The sequence below is a fragment of the Merops nubicus genome, unplaced genomic scaffold, assembly GCF_000691845.1.
Source record: "Merops nubicus isolate BGI_N331 unplaced genomic scaffold, ASM69184v1 scaffold2398, whole genome shotgun sequence".
Taxonomy (NCBI): Eukaryota; Metazoa; Chordata; class Aves; order Coraciiformes; family Meropidae; genus Merops; species Merops nubicus.
In genome coordinates, this window is record NW_008626133.1 from 1 (window position 1) to 17567 (window position 17567).

Sequence of the window (17567 nt, forward strand, 5' to 3'; positions counted from 1 at the left end):
CAGGGACATCTGCAACTAGAGCAGGTAATGAAAGCCAGTAAGTTCTAGTGCAGATGCCTTAAAGTTTCTGCTGTGAACATTCTTAGATAATATTCAAGTAGGAGACAGACAGTGAATCACACTCTGTGCATTTCAAGAGTTGACCTGACTGAAAAAATGTTTCTTTCATTATATTGTGCAGTAAAATTAAATATATATAATTATTCATGGAAACAACTGTAGGTGGGACAGCTGTAAAGTAATTTCAGGAGAAAAAAAAAAGTCACCTCCTGCTACAACAGAATCTCAGGTTTGAAGAGCTGTGCAAGAGCCCTGTGATACTGAGTGACTAGGAAAATATGTAAGAAATATTAACTCTCATAAACAAACACAGAATTGGAGTTTGGTGGTTTTTTGAAGAGGAAACATTCAGAGAAAACGAGTACAAAACCAGAAGATATACTTCTAGAAAAATCCTTATAAATACCCCTAAGGAGGGATTCAATAAGACTAAAAAGCAGCAATATATAAAGTGAATCATTATCCACGACTTCTCAGTAAAAGACCAAAAAAATCCAGCAAGAACCTGACTGCAAAAAGGAAAAAAGCCACAGGGTATTGAATGCACAACTCCACTATGAACAGCACAACAATTTCAAAAGAGTACCTAGATAAAGAGCAGTCCAGCAAAAACCAGTAACAGAAGTAACAACTAGCTCAAAAATTTCCAGGCATCAAACTGCCACAGGCTCAGAGTACATGATGCTTGTTCTGTTGTTAATGTTCTTCTCTACCAAGAGCATTCATTAGTCAAGGAAATGAAATTCAATTGATGGACCTTTAATCTGACTCATTCTGATGTTCTTGAGATCTTTTACCTCTGGAACTATTACTACAACAGCAACAGATAGAACTTAACAAAATTGAAGAGCAAGATACTCAATCTATGGTCTACAAGCTACTTATAACCCACAGAACCCACTGAGCTTGAAGCCTGTTCCAAATATTTCTCATTCTGTCCCTCAAGATCTCCTTATTGCAAGAAAAATGGGAGCAAACTGCACAAAATGTTGTAGCAGTAGCAGTCCTCAGCATGGAAGTTTTCCTTCCTAACTGACTTCTATATACAAAGGTTGGAATGAACAAGCAGTTAACTCAAACATGCCACCTATCACTCACCCAAAACAATCCTACAAGTCAATGCCACCACGTGGCACCCACCTCTCTGTGCCCCCTTGCTGGAATGAGTCAGGCAGCCTGGCTGAAGAAAGGGAACACCACTTGTGTGCATAATAACAATAAAATAGGGAAAAAAATCCAAATCTGTACAGAGAGCTCTAATTTTACTAAAGAGACCTGCTAAGATTGCAGCATTATTACTATAGTTTCCTTTAAAAAAAAACAAAACAGACTCTTACCTTTTCCCCATTAACTGAAACACTGAGGATTCCAATGCTGACCTCCAGCCACCGCTGGGTGGGGTTGTAGATGCTAAGAACCGTCTGTGAGGCAATTCCCACACAACAGGCATTAGGGAACTTCAGTTCTTCTGGCACTTTTGTGTGTCCTTTGGAAATAAAAAAAAAAAAGCATCCAGAAGTAAAAGCACTCTGGCTGCCACCATGTCAAGGTTACAAACATTTGACAAATGCTTCAGGGCAAGGAAACGTTTGACTCAAACAGATTTCATAGGAATGTTTTCCACAAGCCTGACACTCAGAATTTCAGTCAATTGTTTCTAACCTGCATCTTTCTTGAGAGTCCTAGTGTCACAAACACACACACTTATGGACATCCCATGCAAAGACTAACCCAGAGAGCATATATATACACACACGTTACATAAAATAAATCTCAGTGTTCACAATTTAATCATTATTACCCCAACTCAAAAAATCTGAATATCAGTATTACAACATCTTTAGAACATTAACACCAACCATCAAACAAGATTTTTTTACCACAGTGGAACTGTTACCTAAAAAAAAGTGTTCAGACATTTTTCCTACAGCAAAAGTGAGTACTTCTAGAGAAGATTTTTGCTGTAAAAGCATGGCCATGAACAGTTTGCACCAAATCAAAAAGAAATGTTTTACTCCCAGGAAGTCTTTACTTCTAAAATATTCAAAAGAATTCTTTCAGAGGAATTGCAATGTTATAATGACTACTCAGAACTCAAATGGGGGTAATGGTTCTCTGGCACACCAAGAATCAGTCTTCATCCCATCCAGAGAACCATCAATGGGTAGTCATGTCAAACCTAAAACCATTCAAAAAGTCAAATCCAAATGTCATTTGACTTCTCAGAGACACAAAAAATCATCTGAAGTGGTTTTAGTTACCCAAGCAACAAGTTTTCTTTTTAAGCCACACACTCTTAGCCCCCTCCAAAAAAGAAAATTTAGTACAAGTATGAAGGTGGAAATATAAACTGAGACTAGTCAGACTAGACTGGAAATTAAGTGCAAAAACTCAAGTTTGCCCAAAATGAGGCTTAGAACACAGATCTGCAAAGCTCAAAAACATGTACAAAACCCTGCAAATCATATGTATTAAAAAAAAACAGTAAGATTGCTCAAATTTTACTGTTTTAAAATGTACTAACAAGGTCAATTATTTAGAACAGTCAATAAACAGAAAATAACCTATAAACTGTCACAAATTCATCCCTTGAACCCTAGTAGCTTTTCATTTTGTCTGAAAGAATTAGCCAGGAAAAAGAAGTATAGCAAAAAACAGCTGAAGAGATCTTAGGTTAAAAGCAGTCTTGAAAATGAAACACTGATTTGCACTCAGAGCAAAGTTAAGATACAGAGAAGCAGCAGGAGGTACAGCAGAGGGCACTTGGCAGTTTCCAAGTCAGGCTGGAGACAGAAGCATCATCTACTGTCCAAAGACAACTGCATCCCCAGAGCATGGCTTGTCTTGCTGAGCATGAACTGCAGCTAGGCTCTCTCCTCCTATGAAAGGCAGGTCTAGATCCTTAAAATAAGCACAAATGCACTGAAACTGTCAAAGAAATTTCTCTAGATTATGAAAGTTATTTTAAGGCTATTAAGGAGACCATGAGAATAGACACTGAATTCAAGGAACATCATTAAATAAAAAAATCAGTTTCTAAAAAAAAAAAAAAAACACAAAAAAAACCAACAAAACTTGCATAAAGGATAATTGTGGTTACACTTGTGTTCAAGTCCAGGCTGGATGGGACTTTGAGCAACATGGTCTAGTGGGAGCTCTCCCTGCCCATGACAGGGGGGCTGGAACTAAGTGATCTTTGAGGTCGCTCCCAACCCAAACTCTTCTATGATTCTATAGCATCAACTTGTCCAAAGTTATATTTTAAATACACTCTAAAAAACACACTTACCAATACCAGGTGACTTTGGCAACTCCCACTCATTTCTACCAGATCCAAGAGGTTGTCCAGTGCATGATTTCATATTTAAGACATCCTTGTTCCAGGAAGTAGAGTGGCTGCAGCTTTGCTTTGTAATCCAGAAAGAGCCAGGACCAATATTTGGACCTAAAGGAATTCCAACCAGAAGTGGATTCTCAACGTGTCCTGCTGGGATACCAGAACAAGGAACCCCTGCTGGAAGAGCAAAACCTGTGGAGCTGCAGCCATGCAACTGAGACAAAACTGTGTTTGTAGTCGATGGGATATTTCCCAGATGCTGTTGTGCAAATGGGGGCATTGCAAGAGAATGTCCTGTAAGCAACATGGGAACAGAGGAAGAAACTGTTTGACTCTCAGAGGTGGTGACATGGGATTTAAAGCTTGGATTCGGGACGTGTGGCTCAGCAGATGAGTTTTGACTGAATGGCACGTGAGTGCTCAGCCCAGGGTACAGGGGTGACACGTTCCAGGATGGCAGCCCCTGTCTCTGTGCTCTGCTCACTGGGTCACACCGTGCTCCCTGCGCACCAGCGAGCGGCTGAAACGTGGAGGGTTCCCCTGGCAAAGCTGATGGAACACGGCCTCGCTCCCTGTCACTGGCTGCTGCACTTGAAGGAACAGTCCCAAGCTGCTTCTCATTCTTTGGAGAACCCTCTTTGGACGGTTCCTGACCCAGTACATCATCAAGTTTCCTTTGGAGGCCTGTGAGCTCATCAGCTGGTTTCAGGTCACTGTCAGGCAGTGCTTCCCTCCTGTTTCCCTGGGCCGAGTGCTGCTCGGGGTTCTCCCTGGGCTGCTCCTGCGAAGGTGTGGGGCTGGCGCGAACGATGGTCGTGCTGAGCTCACTGCCCTTCTCATCCTGCCACACAGGGACAACAGGCAGCAAGACTGAGTTTAGAAGAGCAGATAGGGGACATCACACTTAGCAACAAAACTGTGGAGGAACTTTCCCAGAGCCCCTGTTGCTTGGAGCCTGGCTGGGCAGTGCTCTGCCGGTAGCAAGTAACTGCTGTTGCATCACCTCCCCCCAGCCCCACCGCTTATTAAACCGTGCTGATCTCAACCCACAGGTCCCCCACCCTCTTGTCTTTCCAGTTCTCTCCTCCATCCCATTGTGGGGGAGTGAGTGAGCAGTTTGGGGTGGGGAGGCTCAGCCACCACATGAAGAATTAACACCAGAATAATGCTCAGTTCTCTGAAGCTACCCCTGACTAAAAGTTTCCACAGGCCCAGGAAATGTTTTGCTTCCTATGATTTTATACAGTCATTCTCTAGGGAAGTTACTATAAAAAAAACACAAACCACACCACAACAAAAACACACACACACAAATGAAGCAGATGCCCGAACTCACTGACAGGTTCACTAACATCATTATGATGTGAGCTACACAACAGGAATAAGGAGTATCTACTGCATAAAGCAACTGCTCAGCTTAAGTAAATAGGACTTGAGAGGCAGGTAGAGGAACACAAAAGAAGGGGAAAGAACAATAAAAAGCCTGTTCAAATTGTTGTAGAAACTAAACTGTAAGTTAGAATCCTTTAAAAAGGGCACTCAGGGTGGCTGCCTGAGGTGAGCTGGCTCACCAGGTCACATCAACCAAACAAAAATAAAAAATACCTTTTAAAAGTCATGCAGCTTTGGCAACCTGACCTGAGTGTTAACAGGAGAGGGCACCACTCCTTACATAGATTGTGCCATAGGAAGTGTTCAGATCTGAAGATAACACCAATACTAACGTATTGGTTTGGGAGTGAGGGGGAAGGGGTTGTTTTGTTTGATTTAAAAGACGGGAATTAACACATACAGCTCAATGTTTTCTTACCCAGTATGTGTCTGGGTTATGTATCCCAGCTGAGTTCTTCAGGGTAGTGTCAGAGGCAGAGACATAGGTTAATCTGCTCAGGCTAGGACTGGAGTAGACTGACTGAGGCAGCACGTTCTCTCTGCAAGAAGATTCCTGATAATTTGATGTGCAAGTAAAGTCAGCTTCAGACCTGAAAAATGAAGTATGTTAGTATTAGAATATATTCCTAATGCTACCCTCAAGAAAATCCATGCTACACATTAGCTATAGTATTATGAAAGTCAGCTTAGCCATTCTGGTTGGCAGTCAGCAGAAAGGAGAAACCAGCTCTCAATCTTTACAAGTTCTGGCTTTGATGTACATAAAACTCATTTGCATTGGTTATAAATCCATAAGAGAAAGCATCAGCTCCACAACTGAACTCGGGTAACACCACAACAATTTATTAAAAGAAAAAAGGAGAATCAATATAACTTGTATCTAACTAGATGGGAGAATGTCAAATGAAGTCAAGGTCAGGGTTGACAGGGCTCTGGGCAACCTGACCTAGGTAGAGAGGTCTCTACTTGAGTAGGGAAGTTGGACCAGATGACCTCTAGAGGTCCCTTCCAGCCTAAAACATTTTGATTCTATAAAATGCTAATGTCTCTATTACACCTTCAGAAAAATACACACACCTCTGCACATTTGAACTCCAGAGAAATGCCAGCCAGCGACTCCAGTATCATGTACAACACATGAACTAGAGTTAAGTACCAGTGAACTTAACAGTTCAGGTAGAGAATCATAGAGCAGTTTGGGTTGGAAAGGACCTTAAAGATCACCTAGTTCCAACACTCCTGCCATGGGCAGGGACATCTCCCACTAGACCAGCATGTTCCTTGCCCCATCCAACCTCACCTTGAACATACTCAGTGAGGAAGCATCCATAACTTCCCTGGGCAACCTGGTGTCTCACCACCCTCACAGTGAAAAACTTCTTCCTAATTTCCTATTGAAAACTCCCCTCTTCCAGTTGGAGCACATTATCCCTTGTCCTGTCACTACAAGACCTCATTAAAAGTCCCTCCCCAGGTTTCTTGTAGGCCACAGAAATCAGCTGTCTCCTTGTTTTACAGGAACATACACGGCCATTGATTACTGGCCACATCTGTAAGTTTAAGACTACACCATCAGCTTAGTTGTAATCTTATAGCTTGTATGACACTTACTGTTCTAGGAGCTCATTTTAAAAACCACTGTCCTTTCAGCTGCTAAGAAAGCTTAAGCCTTAGACACAAACTGCACTATCAAAATCTGAAGTGATCAAAAGCAATACACATACTTCTGCCCATCCTCTCACAACAAGCAGTGGAAAGAATCAGAGAACCAAACTGACTGAAAAATGTTTGAAACCCCACAGCTTCATTGGTCTATACAACATCAAGCTTTGTTATCATATCTGTTATCTGTTAATTAACAGCATAAACAACTATTTGTAACAGAGCAGTTACACTAGAACAGCAATTAATCAATATGGGATTTTATAGCTCTGACAAGACAAAGTTTTATGTATCTGATGTATCTGGCCAGCCAACAGCCTGAATGTTTTGTATTCTTGCATTACTGGGTAATCCTGGGCAGAAACAGCAATGTTCCTACCCAGCATCAGTCTCATCAGGACAGTGAGGAAAATAAGAAGTCAAGACTTTCTTAAGACTGCTTCCTCATAAATGTAATAAAAAGCAAACAAAGCTTAGTCTAAGAATGAAGTCTTAACCTAATAAAGATCATCTATAAACTGAGATCAAGGACAGCATTCAAACTAAAACTTGATCCCTCAAAAACATCCTTAACCCTTAACAAAATATTCTTATAGTCTGCAACAAGAAATTTACCCTGAGAATGCTGTGCCGGAAGTCTCGCTAGGAGACGAGTGAATTAGTGGTGAGGTTGAAGGTCTGAAGCTGCACTGCTCATCCTCCAGAGGCTGCAAGGCACAGTCAGGTTTACAGTCTGGTAAAGAAACAGAATTTAATAATATTTATTCAGGCATAGTGAACAAGCCTACCACCAAGAAAAGCCTTTTCAACAGTTGGTTATATTTATATAGGTTTACTTACCAGTACTACTCTGGGACGTTGGGGAGAGCTGCTCAAAAGTTACATGTTTTGCACTCCCACCACAAGCAGCACTGGCATCTTTGTTTCCCTTCTCCGTGTTTGCATTTTGCTTCTTTTCCCCATTGCTCAATTTCTGTGTAGGCTTTGCTTTTGTAGGACTCAATGAGACGTATTTACTAGGTTGCATGGCAGGTTTTAAGTTGGCAAGTGACAGAGTATGTCCTGTACTCCTCTCCACCAAATCATTATGTGGCTCAGGAACAGTATTTGTTGCTTGGCCTACTGTTTCTGTCTCTTCACTGATGGAACATCTGCTGGTGAGATCACTGTTCTGGTAAGCAAGCAGACTGTTATGTGCCACTTCCCTGTCTGCAGCTGAAGGAATTCCACACATCTGTGCTTCATTTCCAGCAGGTGAGGCCTGGCTACTGAGAGTATCTGATCTGAGATCAGTATGCACTGACTGTAAGTGTTTACTGTTTCCTAAATCTGACAACTTTGTTGAATATTTAACACTGTTTGCAGTTACGTCCTCATGGCTGGGAACACCAAACAGATTAGAGAAATTCTGAATGTCACTTTCCTCATTAAAATAACTCAGAAATCGCTTCACTCTTTCTTGCTGCTTGCTCTGTTTATTGATCAAGTCTTCTGCAAGAGCATCCTTACTTTTACCTGTGCCCAGGAAAGAGGTATCAGGCAGGAGGTTCTGGACAGAGGCTTCATGTTTCACAACACTCTCGTAGTCGCTTTCATGTCCGATCTCGTCGGTTTTTTTAAGGTATTTTTCCAAATCAAATGCACAATTTTCCACATTGCTGGCTGACATCTGATGAGCAGAAAGTTCCACCTCTTTAGCAACTCCAGGAAGGAGACATGGTTTTTTACTCTTATTGGAGAGTGCCATCATCATGGCAGCCAGCTGGGAAGGCTCAGCGCTGGCGGAGGCGTTGGCAATGGCAGATGCAATCGTGCTGATGCTCAGGACAGAGTCAGAATGATTTGGTAGCTTGTCTTCCAACTTCCCTTTAGCAATTCCACCCTACAACGACCCAAAAGCAGGTAAGCACCAAATTAAGACATTTTTGTGGAGTGTTGTTTGCTTTAATATTACCATATACTAAAATGCAAAATAATATTAACATTTCTAGTTGTCACATTTTAGTCACTTGTCGAGAGCACTGCAATAGGCATCGTGTAAGCACCAAATTAAGACATTTTTGTGGAGTGTTGTTTGCTTTAACATTACCATATACTAAAATGCAAAATATTAACATTTCTAGTTGTCACATTTTAGTCACTTGTTTAGAGCACTGCAATAGGCATCGTTCTCACTGCCCTGATTTAAGTCTACTCCATGAAGTGGTTTTTTTTTTTTTTAAGATTAGATTGGCTGCCAGGAAGCCTCAGTTTCTGTGAAACTTTTGAAATCCTAAAATGCCTGAATTCACTTGGAAAAACTAGGATTAAAACCCAATGGGGAAGAAAGAGGAAAGACCAATTTCACCCTGTTTTCCTAATTAACTTGAAATCATCTGCCTCTCTACTCTGGGAAGACAAAGGTATTGCCACAGTTCTATCTCTTCTGATTTCCTCCATAGTTTTCACACTGGCTGAACTCTGTTCCCATTTCCTCCATAGTTTTCACACTGGCTGTTCTTCACCAAGGGCATGGAATAAGTAAGCAGTCATGTCCACACAACAGTATCTCCCCACCTCTCTTAGCTAAACATATATTCAGGAATAAAAAAAAAAACACACCTGTCCTCTTGTAGGTGTGCAGGCAGGTCTGCACAACACCCTCATGAAGTATGGAGTAGATAAGTAGACTGGACTGAAAACTGGCTGAACAACCAAAGTCCTCAACTTCTGGGTCCTGCACTTGGGTCACAATAACCCCAGGCTATGCTCCAGGCTGGGAGAAGAGTGTCTGGAAACTGCCTGGCAGAAAAGGACCTACAACTTGCTGGTGGCCAGCCAGATGAACATGAGCCAGCAGGGTGCTCAGGTGGCCAAGAATGCCACCAGCATCCTGGCCTGGATCCAAACTAGTGTGGCCAGCAGAGGTAGGGAAGGGATCACACCCCTGGACTCAGCACTGAGGAGGCACAGCTTGAGCCCTGGGGTCAGGACTTGATGATCTCAGAGGTCTTTTCCAGCCTTAAAGATTCTAGGATCCAGAGGGTTGTGACCAGCAGCACAGAGTCCAGCAGAAGGCCAGCCATTCCCTAGTGGAATACCCAGGGATAAAAATGGGGCCCAGTACTGTTCAACATCACCTTTAATGGCCTAGATGGGGCAGAGCACCTGCTCAGAAAGTTCCAATAGCATACACAATTGGGAGATGCAGTTGATACACCAGGAGAGTGGGCTGTCATCCCATGACCTCAACAGGCCAAAGAGATGGGCTGAGAAGAATCTTACGAAGTTCAAAGTGAAACACCAAGGTCAGTACCTGGGGAGGAAGAACCCCATGGCACCCACACAGGCTAGGGACCAACCAGCTGCAGAGCAGCTTGGCAGGAAAGGACATGAGGGTCCTGGCAGACTTCAAGTTGACCGTGAACCAGCAACATGCCCTTGTGGCAAAGAAGGCCAGCATCATCTTGGGCTGCAGTAAGAGTCAACAGGCTTAGGGAGGTCATCCTTCCCCTCTCCTCAGCACTGGTGCAACCACATCTCAAGTGCTGTGTCCAGTTATGGACTCTCCAGCAGAAGAGAGACATGGACATACTGGAGAGAGTCTAGTGAAGGGCCTCAAAGATGAGCAAGAGCTTAGAGCATCTGCCATATGAGGAGAGAGATGGAATTGTTTAGCCTCAAGAAGACAAGGCTCATGAGGAAATCTTCTCAGTGTGGATAAATACCTCATGTGAGAGGAGGGAGGAGTAAAGAAGACCAACCCTTCATGAGGAAATATTCTCAATGTGGATAAATACCTCATGTGTGAGAAGGAGGGAGGAGTAAAGAAGACCAACCCAGACTCCTCTCTGAGGTATCCAGTAAGAAGAAAGGAAGCAACATACACGATTTTAAACATAAGAAATTCCATTTAAAAAATGTTTTCCTTATGTTTAAATGTCAACATAATCAAACATTGGAAGAGGTTACCCAGAGAGGACACAGAGACTAGAGAGTCTCCCATCCTTGGAGATATTCAAAAAGTGACCAGACCTCAATCAACCTGCTCTATTTGACCTGGCTTTGAGTGAGAAGGGGAGGACAAGATGATCTCCAGCAGTGCTCCCTGACCTCAACCATACTGTGATTTTTCTGTTTGAGAATATTTTAGCATCCACATCAGACTGAAGATGACCTAAACTTACACCAATTGAGGGTAGGGTAGATTAGAATCTGGATGTGTTATCAAAACCCAAAATCACTCATTTTGTACCCAGACCAATAGGGATAAGGATAAATTAGAAAGAAAAGCAATGAAGACATTACAGAGTCAGAAGAACAGTCCAACCAGTCCTGCTGCATTTAAGTCTGCAGCTTTCATAATTTCATCAGCTAAACTAAATCCAGCTTGCTGGCTACTGATTCCTTTCAGTAACCACACAGGAGAAGGGCTGTTCCTGTACCTGAATGGGTCTCTGGGTGTTCTGCCTGAGCAGAAAAAAAACATGGCAGGTTAAGGCAGAGAAGCTAAGTGTCTAGGACCACCCAACTGAAAATATACCTCTCTCAGATTTACATCACATCAATATTTTTTTTAATTTTATCAACTAAAAGACTTTATTCACATACTAAAGACAAGTTGTTTCATTTTTTTTTAAAAAAAAAAAAAGGGGAAGACATAGCTGAAATTCAGCAACTTGATTGCAGAAGATCAAAAGCCTAGGAATCTCTGTAAAACTGTGGGCTGGCAGACCAAGCAACTCCAAAAGAGAGGTAGGGAGAAAAAAGAAAATGAGGTGGTCACAGTAACAGGTGACTCACTACAGGATCATGGTGTTCTAAGGAAACCATCCTGACAGTGGCACCTGCTAGGATTCAAATGATCAATAAAAATAAAAAGGAGTGAGCTGATACCAAAGTCCAAATTCAGCCATATTCAAAGAAACAAAAATAACTGGAGTTATCTGAATTTTGTTCAAGCTCATAGTTGCACTTAACAGAAGAAAAACACAAGAGAAATACCTTTGCTTTACTTTTGGTAGCAGCTTCTGCATTAATGCTTTTACATATTCCAGCTGCAGTATCCACTCCATTCCATGCACCTTCACAGCTGGTAGAATTTGCATCTTCCTTTGTTTGTGCTTCTGCACCATCTAAGAACAAAGAAAAAGACAGGGAATTCATTTACAGTAAGTAAACTGTCTAAACACCAGCACAAGAAAGATATCAACTTGTTGGAGCTGGGCCAGAGGAGGCCACAGAAATGATCCAAGTGCTGGAACCCCTCTGCTGGGAAGGTAGGCTGAGAGAGTTGGGGTTGTTCAGCCTGGAGAACAGAAGGCTCCAGGGAAACCTTCCTGCAGCCTTCCAGTACCTAAAGTGGACCTACAAGAAAGGTGAAGAGGGACTTATCAGGCAACGTAGTGATAGGATGAGAGGTTACAGCTTCAGACCAAAAGAGGGTAGATTTAGATTAGATACCAGAAATCCTTTGCTGAGACTGAGGTAGACAGCAGTGAACTGGTGGGTCTGAACGACTATGTTTTGGAGGGACAGGTACATTTCTGAAACATTCAAACCCACAAATAATCCTCTTGATTAAAACATCAAACCCAAACTAGGAGGTATTGTTGATATGAGATCTAGAGGCTACCATTCCCACAAACCAGTTCCTGCTGGAAAGAAAACATCTGAGCTCCCCAGAACACTAAAACCAACTTTTAAAGACACTCCGATCATTGATAAAACAAATATGAAACAATAAATATCTTTGTTTTGGGGTTTCTAGGGGGAATATTGGGTTCTTTTTTATTGTCTTTTTGGTTTGTTTGGGTTGTTTGAGGGTTTTTTTTTTTCATTAATTCTGTTCTTACAGCAGATAGTTGGGGTTTGGACATACTTCATATTTCAAGTAAGACCCTCCTCAGGTTGCTGACCGCTCAGCTGCCTCTCCATTTGCTACTCCTTAAGCAGGCAAGACCCATCAGAAATATTTGCAAGGTCCCAGCATGAGGTAAATTACAGCTGTAAAGCCATTTCAAGGAGGTGAGCTCCAGAAAAGCCTGGTGGGCATTTCTCACCAACACAAAAAAGTGTTTAATCACTGCAGTGCCTGCACAAGCAGGTTCACCAAGACTGAGGTTGCCACGGTTCTACTAAAAGCAGTAGAGATGCTTCAAAAGAAATTCATCCTTTCCTAAACATACCTTATTAAGTTGATAGGCTAGATACACATGAAAACAAGTGCTACAATATTTACACATCACATTTTGGAGGAATGTCCTGTAGTATTACTCTAAGTTAAGCAAATATCATGGCATTGTAGCTTTGGTTTTTTAAAGATGACAAGAAAGAACTCAGACTATGTTTTCATGCACACACTGTCAGCTCAGCTAGAACTCAGGCTGTTTTCCTTCTTCCCTATATCCTTATACCTAAATGAGCAAATGTACCAATTTTCTGGGGTTTGGGCAATACAGCTTTTTCAACAAGAAGACTCTGAATAGACTTGAATTAGTACAAGACATTCTGGTAGTGATCTAATATCTGGAAATGCTGAAATTAGATTAGTACTTAGTACTAGAATTTTCTGTCTTGTAAGCATTTAGGTTATGTTTTTCTGGGGGAAGGAAGGGAGGAAGAGGAGGCTCAACAGCAAAAAAGATATCTGGTGAATTAAAACTAGAGTTTATCTATCACGGATTGCTCTTACTAGTCTTCAATAGCTGTATACAAGGAATTGTTAACTACTATTACATCCACTGCCTAGGGCTGACCCTTCTGTTCTGTACTTACCTGGAAACACCTCAGACAGCTGTGAAATCTCCTGGCCAGCATCACCTCCTGATGGATCAGATTGCCTCAGCAAAGCAACAGGTTGCCTTTTCTTTGGAGATGTAATATAGTAACCAAAGGATGGCTATTAAAAAAAGAAAAAAATTACCCCACAATACAGCATGATAGATTCAATCATTAATACACAGCTTCAGTGGGCTTGCAAAGCAGCTTCAGCCACAAGTGCCTCCCCAGTTGGTGTTGTACCACTGAGAAATAACACAAGCCTCCCACCATTGGAAATGCCTAATCCAAATACTTCCAATTTATACATAAAATAGGCTAACAACTTATTTCTACTGGTTAGATAAAAGAAAGTAAACATGCTGTCACCTCCTCTGCCTGGAAGCACGCTCTGCTGCTCAACCTCTGACCACAGCAGGACAGAACAGGCCAATTCTGCTAGAAGTAGTGCTGCCTGTTGCAGTTCTCATCCTTCCCTTGGGCCCTACCACGAACGCAGCTCAGTACGTACCCGCTTCACATCGCTGCCTCCACCAAGGCACCCCAGGGCCTCAGACCTCTGACCAAAGAACTCCCCCAAGGACAGGCGGAGGTAACTGGCATCCTTCTCCACGTCAGCTGACCTCAGCAGAGCACAGCTATTGGCAGATCTCCAGGAAGTCTCTGCTAACTCTGACACATTCAGAATGTCTTTTCCCACCTGCAGATGAAGAGACGTCAGAAGTTGTAACTTGAAAATAAAAGAAAGAGTGATTCTGTTTGCCTGGAGATAATCAGTTACCTGCAGGAGTTTGTGTGTCTTCTCAAATTCTTCCTGGTCTTGTGCAATCATAGCTGCTGCTTCAGCTTCAAACCAAGGAGAACATTTATTAAAATAGGGCATAAGTCTTTAAGTGCTGTCATGACTATTTCAATAGAATCATAGAATGCTTTGGGTTGGAAGGGATCTCTAAAGGTCTTCTAGTCTAACCCCATGGTAGTGAGCAGGGACATCTGCAACTAAAGCAGGCTGGCAGAGCCCCATCCAACCCCACCTGGCATGTCTCCAGGGATGGGGCCTCCACCAGTTCTCTGGGCAACCTGTTCCAGTGTTTCACCACCCTCACAGTAAAGAACTTCTTCCTAAGCTTTCTTCTAGGCCCCTTTTAAGTACTGGAAGGCTGCAGGGTGGTCTCCCCAGAGCCTTCTGTTCTCCAGGCTGAACAACCCCAAATATCTCAGCCTGGCCTCACAGAAGAGGTGCTCCAGCCCTCAGATCATTTTTGTGGCCCTCCTCTGGCCCCACTCCAAGAGGTCCCTATTGCTCCTGTGTTGAGGGCTCCAGAGCTGGACACAGCACTCCAGCTGAGGCCTCAGCAAAGCAGAGTAGAGGGGCACATTCACCTCTCTTCATCTGCTGGCCACGTTTCTTCTGATGGAGTCCAGTGCATGATTGGCCTTCTGGGCTGTGAGCATGCATTGTTGGCTCCTGTCCAGCTTTCTGCCCACCAGCACCCTCACTCTGGGCTGCTCTCCAGCCCTTCATCCCCCAGCCTCTGCTGATACCAGGTGTTGCCCTGACCCAGGTGCAGGACCTTGCACTTGGCCTTGAACCTCATGGGATTCACATGGGCCCACTTCTCAAACTTGTCCAGGTCCCTCCAGATGACCTCCCTTCCTTCCAGCATGCTGACCATACAACTCAGGTTGTTGTCATCTGCAAACCTGCTGGGGGTGCCCTTGATCCCACTGGCTGTGTCACTGATGAAGACATTAAACAGCACTGGTCCTAGCACAGACTCCTCAGGGGCAGCATTTGCCACCCGTCTCCATCTGGGTATCAGTGCATTGAGCACTACCCTCTAATGATGCAAAATTACACCCAAACTCAATTTTGAGGGACAGATATTGCAATATTCAATTTGACATCTGAGACAAGTTTGGGACACACTAAGAGTTATTTCTTCCTGTTATGTGAGAGAAGTTCATAGCACTGCAGAGAGAGGCAAACTAGCAGCCAGAAAAATGCTAACTGCACTGAATCTGTGAGGACATGTCTTCTGCCACATGAAAAGGTCTGCCCATCAGATCAAGTGCAGAATTGCTAAAAAAAAAAAACATCAGGTAGAAAAAAGCTAAAAAAAAAAGCTTGTTCCAGCAGAAAACCACTGCAGTGTTGAGAAAAAGAAAACCCACACTATTTCAATCATTTAGTCCTGTTTAACCACTCACCCAAAATAAACAATTCTAGACAGCAGCATCTGCAGCATTTTCTTTGAAAGAAAGAAGAACCTTGAGTGGGCTGTGGACAACTTTAGAATACATTAGCCCACCCATATATCAGCCTTAGAAACTAGAAGCAGCCAGGAGAAATCCTGTTGGATGGAAAAACAGATGGCATCTTGGTGCTAAGGAATCAATTTTTCTACAGCACTACACACATTATCCAAACCCTTCTGGCTTGGATAACACAGACACTGTCGTGAAGTTCAGTCTGAGACGGCTTAACACTGCTACAGATAACACTACTACAGATAACAGATAACACCATTACAGATAACAGCCAAATAAAAAGGAAAGATTACATACATCCAGTAATGAACTCCTCATTTATTTTATCATCTTCAGACAGATTTAAATCTTGTTCTTCATCAAATGAAGTATAATATGCAAGATCAGTCACCCACTTGCCCTCTTCATTTTGGTAGACAACGCTGTGTGGTAAATCACCTGAAAGACAGATCAGATACTACACTGTTGATTAAAATAAAAAGGAATATGTCAAAGTCTCTTAAGTTTAGATTAAGGAGTTCACTTGCCAGAAGTCAGCAACAAGTCGCAAAAAGTACAACTCAGTTTTCTTCAGCTGCAAGTTTAAACTAGTTTCATCATCAAATAACTAAGTGCAATCATAAAAATCAAAGAATGGTTTGGGTTAGAAGGGACCTTAAAGATCATCTAGTTCCAACCCCCCTCCAGTGACTCCTCCCACTAGAGCAGGTTGCTCAGAGCCCCATCCAACCTGGGCTTGAACACATCCAGGGATGGGGTATCCACAACTTCCCTGGTCAATCTGTTCCAGTGCTTCACCATCCTTCTAGTGAAGAACTTTGCCTAATTTCTCATGTAAATCTCCCCTCTTCCCATTTGAAGCCATTACCTCTCATCCTATTGCTCCAAGCCCCCACAAAAAGTCCTTCCCCAGCTTTCTTGTAGACCCCCTTCAGATACTGAAGGCCACAAGAAGGTCTCCCCACAAAATACAACTGTCAGTATTTTTTAAAATGAAAGTAAGTCAAAACCCATTCATGCTAAATTGGCTTTTTGGGGGTTTTTTTTTGTGAACTAGCACAACTAAAAATACATAGTTTACAATTTTCTTTTTTCCATGCAACAGAATCCAGTCACAAATGTATAGATACTCATGCTAAATTGGCTTTTTTGGGTTTTTATTTGTTTTTTTTTGTGAACTAGCACAACTGAAGAAAAAATACATAGTTTACAATTTTCTTTTTTCCATGCAACAGAATCCAGTCACAAATGTATAGATGAGTTATACCTCTAGCAACCTACCTTTGTCTGTTGTAGCTAAACTTATGTTCTCACAGCTGTCTGTGGTTGGAGAGAGGTAAGTATCAGGAAGACCAACTTCACATTCAGGTGCATCTGTCCGAGGTGCATCCGCACCAACAACTTCAGAAGTGGGGTAGTGCCCCAAAAATCCTCTTGCTGTGTGTAGCACTTCAGGATCAGAAGCAGCAGCCTGACACTCAGAGGACTGCATTTCTTGCTTTGAAAGGACATTTGAGACATCAGCTTTATGGCTGTCCATGCCCTGAAGATACAGGGAGCCCAACCGCAGCTCAGCAGCGGCGCGGGAACCTTGCACTTCTCCAGGACCCGTGGAATTCTTAGGGAAACAATCACCATTGGCAAAGTGTCAGAAAGTGTCAGTTATTCCTACTACAACAAACCTAAATGAGGCTTTCGTACCAGTTGCTGTGCTGCTCTGGGCAGCTCTTCTCTTTGCACAGCACTTCCAGTCATCCTCTGACTCTGTGAATCCTCGTCACTGGCATTTCCAGAGTCTGCCCCTGGCACAGCCTGGTGTGTCTCAGGAATCTGAAAGTTCTCCTTCTAAATTAAAAAAATTAAAAATGAAGATTCAGGTTACACTAGAACAGATAGACCAAGATGGGGGGGGGGGGGTTTGAATCTAACAATACAGTTGGTTTTTACAGAGGATTAAATAATCCTCTGGTAAAAAGATTATCATATGTTGGTCACTCATGGGCCACTGCCAGAGGCATCTCCAGTTGCTACCACCACCACCAAGGACAATTCCTGGCTCTGCCAATCCACGCATCTGCCTCTGCGG

The 17567-nt window shown here is 42.7% G+C and overlaps 1 protein-coding gene across 1 annotated transcript in view; it reads right to left on the reverse strand.

Annotated features, from left to right (window-relative positions):
- Positions 1-1397: 1397 nt before the first annotated feature.
- Positions 1398-17567, reverse strand: part of LOC103778297 (centrosomal protein of 192 kDa-like) — a gene marked incomplete at both ends in the record, with an annotated part of 18737 nt that continues 2567 nt past the window's right edge. The window contains 12 exons of the mRNA XM_008945877.1: positions 1398-1546; positions 3350-4238; positions 5208-5379; positions 7067-7184; positions 7292-8333; positions 11435-11565; positions 13208-13331; positions 13722-13910; positions 13992-14056; positions 15779-15919; positions 16763-17099; positions 17183-17323. Coding sequence (XP_008944125.1) covers positions 1398-1546; positions 3350-4238; positions 5208-5379; positions 7067-7184; positions 7292-8333; positions 11435-11565; positions 13208-13331; positions 13722-13910; positions 13992-14056; positions 15779-15919; positions 16763-17099; positions 17183-17323 — 3498 coding nt within the window. The remainder of the gene's footprint in view (positions 1547-3349; positions 4239-5207; positions 5380-7066; positions 7185-7291; positions 8334-11434; positions 11566-13207; positions 13332-13721; positions 13911-13991; positions 14057-15778; positions 15920-16762; positions 17100-17182; positions 17324-17567) is intronic.